The following is a 17112-nucleotide window of genomic DNA, read 5'->3' on the forward strand; positions in this document are numbered from 1 at the left end:
AGTCTTGTTATTTTACTGTTGATTTTTATTTGCCTTAGGACTTCAGCTAATATTTGTTTTAAGATCTCGTCTTTAATTTCTCAAAACTCCCTTTATAGACCATTAGGGTGATCTGGTAGCTTTGGAATTCTAACATTATTCTCCAGGCTAATGACAAAGTGCATTTGCTCTAAATAGAATTTCTTCCTCTGTTTTCCAAATCTGCCACCCTTACTAGGATTTTTTCATTAAAGGGACCAGAAAGACACCAGACAATCGAAATGTCATTTCATTGCATGGCTCCAAACCTGCGTATCTAGTGTCAACATTTCAGATTGGTGACATTAACCCGCAAATATTACATAATTGTTTGTAGGAATTATTATTGAATCGCTTACACAAATTACACAAATTATTCAGAAAATATCATACCTGCGTTAAACTCCACAATCGACTCATGTACCCCGATCTTTATAACCCGTCTCATATTGATGGCAATATCAAATTCGTCAATGATATCACATCCTAATAAATCATCATCTCTTATTTGGGCTATGTTAATATAAATTACGATATCTACGACAACAACCCCTTTGGTTTTCATTTTCTTTCCTTCTTCGGCAACAACTTCAACTCCTTTGTGATGGTTTTGACCCTTTCGGGAAACCATCCAGAAATGACTCATTGATAACAGTTACGTCTGCCCCTATATCTATACCAGCTAGAGGCTTAATTGTAACTGCACTTATCCTATCAATAACTACCTCAAACTCTGTGTCTTCGTCATAGCCATTGACAAGTTCTATACTAATTGTGTCTGATTCTTAAATATATTCATTATTATTAGACAAGGTGTGGGTTTCTACAATTTGAATTTCTTTACATTCTTTTCTTTCCCTTGATTGTTGTCCCCTTTTATCTATTAAATATTTAAAAAAAAAAACAAAAAAACAGACCCAGCCCACTGCAGTTTACCTTATTTGTTTGATTTTTTTAATAGCTAATTATGGCTGATACGTATTTTCCAATTTTGTATCCCTATCTCTTTTGAATGGACAGTATCTGCTTACATGTTTAAATGACATGTTCTTGGTGACAGGAAAAGCAAGTAACTGGGTTATTATTTGCTGGTGTTTTGCCAATTTTTTATTCTTGTACTCCACCCCGTTGTTACCTGCTGGCTAGAAAGGGCCCCTGTCGTGTACGCTTGATGTTAATATTTGACAGGTATTGATGGCAAGAATTTCATCACCGAAAAGAGTTTTTTTTCGAGGAAGTTTACCAGTAGATGTTATGCTGATACTTCCTAACCAACCAATTTAGCATCACTTCATTCCATTACCGTTGTTTCTGTTTCTTACTCAATAATTTTTGCATTGCTGTCTGCTGAATCATGACCATTCAATTCAATTCACTATCAGTTTCAGTGTTTGTTTCAGTAATTATGTCTCTGATATTAGGTCAGTTTCAGGGGAAAAAATCAAATGAGTTTATACAATAGTTTAACATACCTAATTATATTTGATTAACTAATACAATTGATTTTCGACTGATAAGCATCACTGTATAAAATCACTATCCTATATCTGGTTCACTGAACAAACATGTGTTGGTTTAAACTGGAAAAAACAATATATTTGATTGCGAAAAATCAGTTGTAATAGTTTGAATTGGAAATTATTGATGTGATTGAACAAAAATTGAAATTATTTTGTAATATACTTTTAGATTATAAAAAAGGATAAAGCACATGTGGTGAGTACTAATATATTACGAAGCATGATATATGTGTTAATTTACTAATGTACCTAATATGCACAGACATAGATTCAAATATTGATTACAATAAAAATATTGATTTTCTTTCTAATAGAATACATGTAACATATTTTTCACTACTTTATTCACAGGATACAGTAAGATAATTATATATGGAATCGAACACACCTTTCGTTTAGAACAGTAGAACTAAGTAAATCTTCCTATATTTTCCCGAACAAGAGTTTATTTATTACGTATTTTCCAAATAGTCCATTTAAAATAAAGTATTATTGCAAAGTTTGGAAAATATAATAATTTTATAATCGCAATTCGGCAGTGTATGAGGGTGCCAGTTTCGAATATTTTGTCGTTCCCCACCCTTAAATAATGTAACTCCTTGATATTGCGAATACGACAATAATTTTCATTAAATATTTCATGCAATAACGTACAAAATTCTTTTTGTATGGTCCAAAATATAACATAAAATCAGATATGATTCCGTCCTCCCCTGGGGATTTTTTTTGTTTTTATAAATTGTAGAACTTTCATTATTTCCTCCGTGGTAGTACAAAAAAATGTATCACGGTCAAGTAATTTTTTTTCGTCATCCTTTAGTTTGTTTTCGATGTGACTTGTTAAATCTTTAGCACTTTACAAATGCCATCCCTTGGAGCTAAATAAATTTGAGTAAAATTTAACTTGCTCATTTAGTATTTCGTCTATATTGTATTTATAATGCCCATTATCTGTTTGTATTCGACTCCATAATTTGTTTTTTCCGTTTTGCTTTTCGGGATACAAAAAGTAGTTTGACGATTTTTCCCCTTCTTCCGCCCATTTTACACGCGCTCTTATTTTAGACTCCTCTGATTTATGCTCAAAGAAATTTTTAATAAGTGATTCTATACAGTACTATTTAATTTGAGTTTTTCTATTTTCGTTTCAATATTAGTAATATAACTTTTTTAAGATCTTTTGTTTAAGGTTAATAATACAAAAATTCAAGAATTTTTGTTTCAGGTTTTACTTACTTCCATTTTTAACTTCTTGTTTTGGCCAATATTCAAGCAAACATGACCTGAATCATTATTTGATTCACATAGCTGTAGACTAAGAAACACAGTATGACCTGAACGACCGAATAACTTAATAAGATTTACCGGATAGTGGTTTTAAATCTTAAATAAAAGAATATGTTTGTAATAGATTGACAAAATGCATGTATTAAAGGGAACGACAATAAATGGCAATACAATAAACCAAATGTATGCAAACTGTAAACCAATCAGAGTGGTATATTTAGATATCATACATTGGTCATGGTATAATAAAAAAAAAACATTGTTAAATATGATACTCAAACCAGTTTTGTATCTTGCGATTGCAAGTTAACAATTTAAAATATTTGAGTGAACGTATTGACTTTCCGATATCCAGAAAAGAAAGATTATCGCAGTTAATATGTGTGATTTATTTGTCATGAATAGTCTTGATTTATATTGAATGCTTTGTCTTAGAAATTATTATACTACTTTAACTACAAAAATACGATAATCAAAGTAATGTTTTTACGTAAAACGTCACTATCAGACTGTGATAAACCGATTAAATAGCAATGCAAGTTATGTTTTACATGTAGGATTTGCTTTTTTGCTGTTTGACATATATATGGGACCTCAAATTATTACTTGGATATATAGGTTTCACCAGATTCAATATATAACCCCCAAAGGGTTACTAAGGAATACGAAATATGGTCACTTCGTCTTCATCCGATGGTAGTGAAACCCTTGCCAAAGTGGGGCGTCCGTTTGGCTGTGCGGGATAGAAAAGGTTTGCAGCCACGTCCGGAAAGAATTGGGACTAAATTCTGACGCCTGGTGTAAAGAGAGTGTACGCTCTTTGGATGTGTGATGAACCCTTGCAACAACTCTTTGAAGGGTCCATAGGTGGCCTGTTGCAAGGCAAAATTTCGGTCCCTGTCCAATCTACCTTCATTTTCGAGTGACAGTCTAAATTTCCCCAACCATCATCCAGGATGGCCTCTATCATTGGCCAAGTGGGCTTTTCTCATCACTTGGCGTCCGTCGTGAACTTTTACAAAAACCTTCTTATCTAAAACTAATGGGCAAAATTTAACCAGACTTAACCATAATCATCATTTTTGATATCTTGTTTAAAAAATGTGTCTGGTAACCCGGCCAACCAACCAAGATGATCGCCATGGTTAAAAATATAACATGAGGTAAAATGTAGATTTTGTCTTATATCTCTGAAACTTAATCAATTATAGCAAATCTGACAGGTGTAAAATGTTTATCAGGTCAATATCTATCTACAGTAAAATTTTCAGATGAATCAAACAACCCGTTGTTGGGTTGCTGCCCCTGAATTGATAATTTTTAGGAAATTTTGCAGTTTTTAGTTTTTATCTTGACTATTATTATAGAAAGAGATAAACATAAACAGCAATTATGTTCAGCAAAGTAAGATCTACAAATAAGTCGATATGACCAAAATGGTCAGTTAACCCCTTTAGGCATTATTGCCCTTAATAGTAAATTTTTAACAATTTTTCGTACATTTTTGTAATCTTTTAAAAAAATCTTCTCTGAAACTACTAAGACAAATGTAACCAAACTTGTCAAAATCATCATTAGAGTATATAGGTTTAGAAATGTGTCTGATGACCCTGCCCGCGAACCAAGATGGCAGTCATGGCAAAAAATTGGTCATAGGGTGAAAAGCAGTTTCTAGCTCATATCACTGGTACCAATACATAAAGAAAAAATCTGACATAGGTTAAAATTGTTCATTTGGGCCTTTATCTGTCCTGAAATATTTAGACCAATCAGGCTACCGGTTGTTGGATTTGCAGCTTTAGGTTATTATCTTGAATATTATTATAGATAGAGATAATCTGTAAACAACAATAATGTACAGCAAAGTAAGACCTACAAATAAGTCAACATGATCAAAATGGACAATTGACCCCTTATGGAGTTATTGCCTTTTATAGTCAATTTTTAACAATTTTCATAAATTTTGTAAATTTTTGTAATTTTTTATAAAATATGTTCCACTGTTACTACTGGGCCAAGTTCATTATAGATAGAGATATATTTAAGCAGCAATACTTTTTAGTAAAGTAAAATCTACAAACACACCACCAAAACACAATTTTGTCATAAATCCATCTGTGTCCTTTGTTTAATATGCACATAGACCAAGGTGAGCGACTGTATTATTTGTTTACTTTTTCTCGGCCTGGACATGCATGAAATATTTGCCACTGGACGTGAAGCAACCAACAATAAATCAATCAATTCAGATTATGTATTCATTTTAATCTGTTGCTAGTCTGTGTTGTTATTTGTTTTACTTGAATGCAAAATTAAGTTCTGCATTTTGTTGAACATTATATACATTTTCAGCCTTTCTTGTGAAATATATTGTTTAGTTATTGGCAGGACAAATCATCATGTCCATTATACTCCTGTCTTTGAATATCAAATGGTCTCTCGGAAATATAAAAAGAAATAAATACACATTGGTTAAGATTCACACTATATATAAGATGTTATAATATATCTTTGTACAAATAACAGGTATACAAATAAGTTTTTGCTTTTAAAAAGTCTCCTGTTATCCCGCTTCCATGTTGAGCAAGCGGTAACGTGGATATTTAATTTTCCGTACCAGTTCATTTTGGGGTCCTCTTCGCGGTTCGCATTTCAAATATTCCGATTTATTTGAGAATTTAGACAGTGATTCGGACTTAAATAACTGAAATTTCGAGTATGGAATAAATTTCAGGATATAAACAAAAATATATGTACATTGTCGGAAGATATAACATTTATTTGTACTCGCTTCAAAACATGAGAAAAGCCAGGCAAGCCTCGCTTTTCGTCCTGTTCCTAAAGCTCCTACAAATAAATATTATATTTTCCGACAATGTACATGCATATATTGTATATTTATCGAAAGTTGCTAATCATAAAAACCTGTACATGTATCTATATATGTTTATAAAATTGTCTTTTAAGTTAATCACAAAGATGTCGGAAAACAATGGCCATGCTTTAGTTATGGAGTTACGACAAAGGTATTTGGAATGTGGAATATGCACCGAGGTTTACGACGAGGGTGTTCATGTCCCAAAACTACTCCCATGTCTGCACACATTTTGCATAAAATGCATTCTCACTATGCACAAAGGAAATTCTTTGATGTGTCCATTATGTAATCAGATGCATAAACTTAAAAAAGGAGATCTATCAAGTTTACCAAAGGACAACACAAGACGTGATTTAACAGATTTTTTACAAAAACATAAGAAAAATGATTTAGAAAAATGTGCAATATGCAGGAAAAACAAACATTTATCTGTCACATGTGAAACATGTGTTATGCGAATTTGTTCGGATTGCTTTCAAAAGCACCAGCGCATCTACCCAATGCACGATTTCATGACAGAAATGGTTCCATTTTCTAATAAAATAAAAGAAAATGATTTGTGTGATCAAACTGGCCACGATAGAGGGCGTTTACGGTTTTTTTGTAAGGATTCAAAGTGTGAAAAACTTCTCTGTGCAACGTGTGTTATAATGGAACATAAAAATCACCCAGTAGAAGATATTGATTTAATGATTGCTGATCGAAAAAAATCTTTTCAACAGTTGCTCCAAAGTGTGAGAAATAAACATACAACTGTAAAAGATCTTGAAAATAGATCAAAAAAGAGTATTCGATTGCTGAATGATCAGGCAAAAGCTTACAGGAAACAAGTTAACGATTCGTATGCTAAAGGTGTTCAAAAGCTTCGTGAAAAAAGAGAAAAAGTTATTGACTGCTTAGAAAAGATACACGAAAGAAATGAAAAGCGTTTGACTACAACGAATGAAAAATTGACATCATTTCTTGTAAATGCAAACGAATGCTGCAAAATATCAGAAGAGCTTCTGGAAAATTCTTCTAAAAATCCATTTTTGACGCTTGAACGGACTGTGCGTGAACATCTGCGCAATTTTTTGGTTTCTGAGATAGACCAATTAGACGTTCAAGGAAACAGTCTTTCAAATGAAATAGATGAAATTTCAAATAAATTTGAAGATATCATAAATGAATTAGATAAAGTGGACGGAACAAAACAAGCAGGTAATATTGGTTAACTAAACAAATCATTGATTGGCAATTTAGTTGCTGTCTCATTGAGATGTACCAAAGAAGTCCATCTATTCATAATATATATGCATGTATATAGATGTATAAATTTTTATACAATATTTCTCTCCTTGATACAATTAAGTTGTCAGTTTACAAATGCTGGCATGACAAGGTATTTTTTTTTTACATCTACTTGTACCAAAAACTGTATTTGACGTCATAGACCCTTCCAATCACATGAAAAAATCGAAACTAATTTATGTAGGGAAAGGTGCGAAACAGGTTTCTGTAAAAAATAAACAAAAACCGGTAACGCAAATTCCTAAACATTTACATGCGTAGTACCAACATTTACATTCCCGTGTGTTTTCAAACGTACAATTTACTAATGTTATATATGCCTTGCACTTATCTCTGTGTACTGTTATGTCCACTTGGCTCATCAGTTTTCTCCACCGTGAAATGTTGTAGCGTTGTATCATTATTTTTTACTGTTTTATCGATTGTATTTTTCTTATCTTACTTTTTTACTTTCGTATTCGTAGTGTATTATTTCATTACTCAAGATATTAGAGGAGATAATTGCAAATATTTTGTTTTCTCTGTTTATACATAAGTACATGTATGCTAACATATCTACTAGAACAGGAAAATATTCTGGACTTATACCGAGCAAAATGAAAAAAATATTCTGGACCTCATTTGATAATTACTATTATGTTTGTATCTCTTTTCACTTTTTCAATTTAACATTTGTATTAGCTATAATGGAGGTGGCTAGATTTTTACTAAATGCCAGCATAGCCAATCTCCAGAAGATTGGACGATTCCTATACCAGTGTCTTAAAGTGATAACAGTTTCACTGATCATAATAGGAATAGTGGTTCCTTTCATGGCTTGGACACCAATGAATGAATTTTATCCAGGATATGGTATGTTGTATTTAATACATATAAAACATGGATAAAACACTCTTTTATACATTATAAGCGGGCTAGTGTTACAAAAATCTTTGTGAAACTTTTATCTTTAGTAGTCGTCATTAATAAACTTAGAAATAAGAATAGACTAACTAAAAATACTCAGGAATATACAAGGTCAAAAGTGCTATATATTTTGGATGGATAATATTAATGATCACTTGATATATATTTGATTATCCATACAGAGATTTATTTAAGGAGTATAATTCCAACTGCTGTATTTGACAAATATCATGCTAGCCAATGTGACAAATCACCCAATCATGAAACAAAGTCGACGATGTGAAAATTTAAGATCACAAAACGGCCCTCGGTATTCAGCAAAATCCATATCAAAGAGTAAGCCGTAGATGCTCCGAATTGAAGAATATCAAACAGACGGCTTATTGTTTACTACAAGATTGGAAAAATAACTATGACAGACGAAACTCAATGTCATTCGCTAGATGACGAGTTCCTGACTTTGAACAGGCACATAAGAATCGTTACGGTGACAACTTTATTTGAACGCTAATCGCTTCTCCTAAAATTGCGTATTAGCCATAACCTATGGACGCATGATTATCATTGGTCATAAAGATTCATAATATCTAATAATATTAGTAGATTTAGCTAACGAGTCTTTATATTTGAATAAAGTAACATACACTTTTAGTGGAAAATTCTTATAACGTAATTTATTCAGATACAATTAAAAAATGTTTGCTAGCCTCTCTCTGTGACTAATGTAAGATAACTCTGGTTAATTGTCCCAAAATTTTATCATTACGGAGAGATAATATGATGCGGTTTTTCATTTAGTCTTTTTTCAAAAAAGTTAGAATTGTTTCCAAAAGGATCCAATCAAAATGTTTCACTAAAGCATTTGGCATAAGTTTGAAGTTTCTGGAATAAACAGGTGGCTATGATGTTCCATTTTTTGTGCTTGTGATTATTTGTTCGTCGTTGTGTTTGTGTAACACTTAATTCATGCATTTGTCCTCAGGGGTCGAGTGAAATATATTTGTTTGAACTTTTTTTAAACTTACTCAGAAAATACACGAACTACTTGCTTTTCATAGATCATAATTAAAGTGTTTACTAATTGATGTTATATGGTTGTTATACAGTATATCAGTATATACCTCTAACAGTATTAGACACAATACATATCGTTTCCTCGCATCAACTTACCCAAATAAAGATTTATTTAAAGCCTGAACATTTTAACAATGTTTATTTTTATCCGTGTGTGAATTTTAATATTGTCACAATTTTCGGTTTAGATTTGACAATATACCAATATTTTTCAGGCTTTTTATAAATGTTAAGCGCCTCTGATCAATAAATAGCAAATTTAGAACAGTTTTGAATGCATGAACATTTTAGGCTTATGTGAAGTTTATCACGCGTTTTAGAAATCGAGATCTTTCTGAAATACAACTTGCATATGATTTCAATCCCTTCAATATTAATCATTGCTTTATAAAAATCTAGATGTATGCACTTACATGCTTTAACATAACTGTCGTCTATTTGTTCATGTTGATTTCATTTTTTTTTAAATTAAATTAATAAATGTACGTGGTTAGTTCCAGATTTACATTTTGATATAGAAAGGAACATTCCATATATGTTTCCATGTAACACGGCTGACAACAAAACAGTGTCGACAAGTATTAGTGAAAGCGGTATGATTTGCAGACAGTCTCAACACAGAAGTAGACGGATTTATGGAGAAAACGGCTTCAGTAGAAGAAAAGAATATCACTTGGATATTAAACTTATAATTGAAACTAGAAACAATAAAAAGAAAAAAGAAAAAAGCATTCAGTTTGAGAGAAGAGACGTAAATGATGTCATATTTGAATTTGGTATAACAACTAAAAAGGACGATAGTTCATTATACTTGTATGAGAGGAAACATGATTCATGGGGAATAACAGGATATGCATGCAAAAACGATGTGGGAATTTGTTTGCGAACTAATGAAAAACAACTATTTTCCGAAAATGCAATATTTAAGATCAGGAGAAATAAAAGCTTCATAGAAGCTTCTTTTACAGTTAAAATTGAACTACAGAAACGTAGATGTGAAATTTTGTCAAATGATGTCCCACTGCATATCTTCGAAAACGTATCCAATGAGTTTTTTGTATGGCCTGTATATGGAATATATGATGACAAGAAATATATTTCGTTTACACTTACATCTGCAGGTCAGCTGTTTGACAGGTCAACACTTTTTCCTAATGTTCCCTTATTTATATCCGGAGAAAACACAGTGTTTGCCAACCGAAATTTAACACTTGGTACAAAAACAGTACTGTTTAATGAGTTCCAAAGATTTGTTTCGATTAAACCCTTAGATAACTTTCGTCGTTATGAAAACATAATTCACATACTGGAAATAGTAATTCCCGAATTCATAAATTTACCAAATAATACGGTGCAACAAAATTGGTACCGTTGATTTTATTTTTACCAAATAATACTGTACTTCTAGAAATGGGATTCATGGTGGAGACTCCTTGCAAGGATACTGTGATCATTGATGGAAAATTTTTCCTCACAAACAGCTTCACGTATTACACAAGCTTCTCCGGTTTAAAGAAGTCAGTTGCTTACTGCATAGAAGATTCGTTATTGAAAGTATGCAGTCTTCAAGGATTGTTTTCGGGTATGCGTAAACTAAGACTAATATTTAATTTCAACACATTAAGTTCGTCTATAATATTCTCATTGTTCAATGAAATGTCTTTCAATTGCATGTTCTTATCTACAGAACCTTGGGTCACGATGCCCCGGCTTTTTATCAGAAGGAAGTGCGAAGTAAGTGAACCTGGTATTATTATTTCTATTCATGCTCCGAGCGTATTGGAACATTTCTTTTATAGTAGGATAAGTTGTAACTAATATTTATTTAGAACTTTCAATTTTTAGTCATTTTTATATAAGAAGTCAAATTAGTTCTGGAAGAAAATATTGCGACGCGCAATTATAATATTAACACTTAATTGAACACCAGGATTGAAGATGACAGGTACTAGATTAAAACAACGATCTTATTACCTTTTATGAATGTTTCATGAACACAATTATTAATAAGATTATCTTTTGATTTTCTGAATGTCACGCCGGTCAAGGCAGCTATAAATCATATAAAATGTATATAAATAGGAAAATAACCTTTCAAACAACAATATAATCAATATTGAACATGTTAACACAAAAAGCAAATATCTCGTAAGACCAAAGAAATCTTCACCAACTGATTTCATATTGATAAAATATTCTGTATTCAGACTTCAGACCTTGCATACAATATAGTTCAGTAGCCCTTATCACAAAAAATTTTAAGGTTTATGACCCCTTCTGTAAACATTTTTGTACGAACTTTTCAAACTTCAATTGTATCAAAACTACAGATATAATGAAAAATAGAGATAGGCTATTTTGTACATATACTATGGGGAAACTTGATGCAAAGCATTATTATTTACTGTTTCCATGAATTTAATAGAAAAAGAGTATTTTGTGGCGAATAAACCAAGATTTTTATAGAATATCAAGCCTTTAATACAGAGATGACTCAGTTGCTTTTCTATGATGTGCTAGTGTTTATTTTTACAAAAAGTTCTTACCAACCTGGCAATTCCAAAATACCTCGTGCTGAGTCACTAAAGTCGAGCGCACCCTAAAACATGTAAAAGGTGTATTTGATTTGGTCGATATTTTTATTTGTTTTAACCAAGAACTACATAAATAAACTTGTTTTAAGGAAATCAATGCTAGCACTGCATGCAATAATTCTTTATCTATCAGTCATCTAATTGCCAAATATAAGAATACATGGATAAAGGCTGTGGATTTTCTATAAAATTTCCATATGTTTAGCTTTGAATCAACATAAGGGTACACAATCCTTAAGTGTAAAATTAATATTAGGATAAACATATTTAGTTGAAATGTTAAGGAATATTTAAGACTTACGATAAATGTTATACTTAAGATTTTTTTGTGAAAAGGGCTACATGATATTATCTAAGTAATTATATATAAGTGGTGTGTTTACTGCAGTAATTTTAGAACATATACATGTATCAATAAATACAGCACAAATAAACTTTTGTCTTGTTCAATATTGCATCTAGCCCTTTGGATATATTTGTCAGACATTTGAAAAATATTGTTAGTTGATAAAGAATCACGCACTGCATGTAAATATTATATTTCTCCAATAATTTCAAATTAATATAAATGTTCCAATACAAAGATCAAATATATAAATAATTACCGTATCAATATTCAAATGTGGTTTAACTTAAAGGTTAATAATAAACAAAAAACATAATGAACAAAAAAAGGACTCCAAAGAAAAATCAAAACGGACACTCCGTTTACAAATAGCAATATCAAAATCTCAAACATATCAAACGTATTGAAACCAAATGTCATACTCCTGGTTTGGTACAGACAGTTCCTTGTGTAGAAAAGAGTGGATTTAATTGGGTTTTATAGCAAGCTTAATCTCTCAATTGTGTGCCAGTCTCTTAATAATGTGTGAACAAAACAAACAGACATTATTAATTTAGTCAAAATGTAAAAATTGGGATTCAGCAGTGAACATTTTATTAAATTCAAACAAACAGCTATGTCAACAAAGAAGATAAACCATTCAGACATTCTTTAGACAAAACACATACTCACAAATGATTGACAATACATTACAAAATAACCATGGCACAATTACACAATGTATAATTCCGAGCCACTCCAAAATGATATAACCAAAACAAACTGGACTTAAAAATAAAGGTTAAAAAATACCAAGACAAATAAAAAGAAAAGTTTGAGGGGCACTAGCTACGAGATATATAAGAATTCTAAAATATATTATGTTTGTGTAATCACTAATAAAAATGAAATGGTGTAATAATAATTCGCTTTAAGTAGCCAGTATGGTTCAATTTTTAAAAATACGTTAAGAAACATTGATGATGAATTATTCACTTGCAGGTGAATAATTCGACCTCATTTAACCCGTTTATAAGAACTTGAATGTAACTACTTTGCTAGAGATGGAGAACACATGCATCGTGCGTTATATGTTACTTAAAATAAAACATTGTCAACACTCAAAGTAAAACAAGGTATATCATTTGATCAACTGATTCGATCTACAAAAAATCATTCTTATACAGGTAAATACGGTGATTAACATATACATTTTAATCTATAATCTGTGATTAAATGGATATAGAAAACTCCAATTGCACGAGTTCTCTACACATGCTACATCTACTTATATTTATGTTTCGCTAATATAACCATCGCAGGTCCGCAGAGGTCAACTCGATAGTTAATCAGGTGGCGTCTTGACTTAAATACACACGAAACGAAGCTACAAATTATCGAGCCCATGCCTTTACATTGCTATAAATTAAATATGAGAATATGAGTTAAATTAGTGAACAAGAATTGGATAGCTAGTGCCCCTTTAACACACATTAAGATGATTGACAACGTTACTACGAACATCTATAATTCTATACCATGATCAAATAGAGAATGGAAATAGGGAATATGTCAAAGAAACAACAACCCTGCCACAAAGCCAATAGCAATGATGTACTGTTTGTGAGGCACCCTGTCAAAAACTTTCAGCATGGGTCCATATGTTGTCTGTTGCAAGGCAGAATGTTTCTCCCTCACCAGTAATTCCTCAATTTTCAGTGGCATTCCAAATTTCCAACCTTCATTACCTAACTAATGCGTCTAGGCAGTTGTTGATACTTTACTCTACGTGGTTTCTGCTCGTTTGAATTTTTGTCTCTCCGGACAAACTAAGACCCAGTGGCATCTTGGTTTTTCGATTTATTATCAGATATGTCTACTGACAAATGCACACCTCCTGTCTTATGTGTTATAATCCCAAGTTGTTTTTTAAATACGCTGAAGAGTTTGCCAGAAAAGCACAACAACTAACACAGTGGACCCCATTGGTGGCTGAGGTATACAAATTTAGTCATAATTTGTATTCTTTCAAATGGCAACTAAAGTGTGGCGAACGTTTGATCGTGTGCTATGATTTCAAATTAGGCAACTCTACACCACAGTACAGCTAACATGGAGGTTTACAACTATAGGTCACCGTAGAGCCCTTAACAATGATCAAATTCGATATCATGTAGTCAGTTATACAAGGCCCCGAAAGGACAAATGTAAAAAAATTCAAAACGATAAAACTGACGGTCTGATTGATAATTTCAGAATATACCTTGTTTCTATAAAGTGACATACATTATTAAGAAAGCTGTGACCATTAAAGAAATTGCAATATTGTACAAAAGAGAAATCTTTTAACTTCAAAAGAAGGGGAAGGGGTCTTAGTCCGAACATTTTTATTATGTTTTTCGACACGAACAATCAGATTATTTTTTAATGTTTAACATTATACAATTATAGTTTTGGTGGGACTTTGCATTCAAAATATGTTTTGTGTTCAACTCCTTAAGCGGCTTTTTTTTTTACATCAAGTTTATGAAATCAGGGATGAGAATATGTTTTAGACACAAAAAATCTGAGAGTTGTGATTTGGTCGTCTGAAACGTTATCCAAACGATACTTCTGAATAAGTAAAACAATATCTTCGTTGATTCATACGAGCGAGGGAAATTCCATATTTATGAAAATCATTTAGTTTCTACAGAAACCTGGAGACGTAGAGTATAAAATTCCCAGCTAACTAAATATATCGTTTTAATTTAATAAAATATTATAAATAATGTTACTAGTACATATTGTCCGGCATCTCCTCTAGCCAAGGGTTACGATCCACTTTCCTCCTATCCACCCTTGGCAGATTAAGCCAAAATTTGTGATAACAATGTTGTGCCATCTATCGGTAAATTAAAGTCACGCCCATTCCGAATACATTATTCTTGACCAATAGTAGCACTTGTCTTCTTCAACTTGGAGGTAAAAACACGGTAGCGTCTAGATTCTACACACTTGGTAAAGCAAGAAAAAGAAGTATACGTTGAAATTCATGCATTTGTGTAAGAAACATACACAGGAACTTCTATTAGTTGATTAAAAACATTCAAATTGTCACTACATATAGTCGTATGTTTAGGGACTTAAATAAACTTTCTACATTTACACGTGATTATGTTATAGGCGCTTTTTGATTGGATGCAGCGAGTTCCGACTGCAACCAATGAAAATCATTACCTTGTGTCTCCGAAATTCTGCAATCCGCCAAGGGTGGAGAGGAATGAAGTAGATCGTAACCGTTAGCTAGCGAAGATGATTGTTTAGCAGGTTGTAAGAGTGTATATATTAATCATGGATGCACATACACTTTGTAAACACATTAAGTATATTAAATCTTAATTTGGTGAATGAAAAGGTAGTTGCAAAGGTTCAATCTCATCCTGAGGTTACGAAACCTCAAGTTATCTTAATTTCAATTATCTACTAGGGTTTTTAAAAGAAAAGTCATAATTGTATTAATAGTACTTATTATAAAATAAAAATTAAATACGGTAATTGTTGTATACGGTTTTAAAATGGATTGATTGGTCTCTGCCTTAATTATGTGTGGAAATATAATTAATAAATCGGAGAAACTTAGGCTTGAATATTAGAAGGGTTTTATGCCGGGCGGAAAATACAAAAATTATCATAAATCTATTGCACATTCACCTTCGTTGAAGACAAGAAAGGTGTAAAATCTACATCTAATTATCAAACACTAGAAAGAATTGATTAGAACAATATAAGAAATTGATTGAAGAGATAAAAAATAAAATATTTTAATATGTAGGCTTAGAAAAAGTGAATAAAAATGATGTTAAGGTAGATAGGGTGTCATCCTCCATCTTGGATTTTGAAATACCAGAAAACAAGGTCTATATCTTTGATGAAATGTGCAAATTTTGATATTAGTAGGTAATTCATGTGTAAGAATTTTCATTATAATATAGAAAATGCCATGTTTTATCATATTTATGGTTGTATTTTACAAAAGAAAACGAATACTTTTGTTTGATTCAACTTTTTCCAACTTTGCCAAATAAGGGGAGGCAACTCAAATGCAAGGGCAGATAATTCAGATCGTGTTACTTTTACAATAAAATGTGTTAGGAATTTACCCATTTTGTTATGTAGCAAGAAAACGAGTCCGGGGACCCCCTTTTTTCTTTTTCTTATCTAAAAGCATAATATTGGAGCTATCTACTCATATTTTATCTCAAAATTCTATGGTGTAGTTTTCGTTTTATGGCTGAAAATGAGGTTTTCCATGCATAATCTATACAAAATCTGACAATTTTGCACGACTTTTAGTGTGAAAATAAGTCCGGTGACCCATTATTTTTATTAATGTTTTTAAACAATCAGGATATAAACTCCATTTTGGCAAATTATTAAAAAAATCTATGGATTATAATTTAGACACCTCATCTACCTTAAGTTTAGAGTAAATAACAAAAAAAAATAAAATAATAATAATAAGGTAGAATTGTTCAGAAAGTAAAAGTATAAAATAAATATATTCAGAACTGTAATCTAGGACAGGGTAGGGAAACTATTTAACGGACATACCTAATTCCTTTATCAACTCGGTTTCCCTATTCTCAGCTGCACGTATGTCTACTTCGACATTTTCCCACTGTTCAAATGTGAATTCGAATGGGGCAACACTAACAATCGCTTCACTGAACCCTGCTACTGCCAATAGTTATCAAAAGTACCAGGATTATAATTTAGTACGCCAGACGCGCGTTTCGTCTTCATAAGACTCATCAGTGACGCTCATATCAAAATATTTATAAAGCCAAACAAGTCCAACTGTCCCTTATCTTCTTGGACTGTCCACTCCATACTTATCATGGTGGTTGTTATTAGATCAAATGAAAATAAATAAAAGCATAATGAAATCCGTTTTAACTCCTCTCCTATATCCCCGTTTAGAAATTTGAATTTGCTTAGGCAAGAACAACTATATATCGATTTTTTTAATATGACTACTTATTGTATTAAATAAATAAAACAGAACATAAAATATGCACGCCTTGTTGTAATCTTTAATTTCATATTGAAACATTCATTGACCTCGCAATGTATTTATTCAAAGTAATCAAAAGTATGCATAAACAGTTTGCTCATTTATAACAAACAGAACTACCCCAGACCTACGACACTTGTTGTCAGAATCCTAGAACTGATACA

General features: G+C 31.8%; 1 protein-coding gene across 1 annotated transcript; it reads left to right on the forward strand.

Annotated features, from left to right (window-relative positions):
* Positions 1-5791: 5791 nt before the first annotated feature.
* LOC139496091 (uncharacterized) lies at positions 5792-12001 on the forward strand. Its single transcript, XM_071284549.1, has 3 exons — positions 5792-6903; positions 7675-7845; positions 9468-12001. Exons 1-3 carry the CDS (start codon positions 5805-5807, stop codon positions 10346-10348), a joined length of 2151 nt encoding a protein of 716 aa, XP_071140650.1. The 5' UTR covers positions 5792-5804; the 3' UTR covers positions 10349-12001.
* The last annotated feature ends 5111 nt before the right edge of the window (positions 12002-17112 follow it).

This window comes from Mytilus edulis, chromosome 11 (genome assembly GCF_963676685.1).
Source record: "Mytilus edulis chromosome 11, xbMytEdul2.2, whole genome shotgun sequence".
NCBI lineage: Eukaryota > Metazoa > Mollusca > Bivalvia > Mytilida > Mytilidae > Mytilus > Mytilus edulis.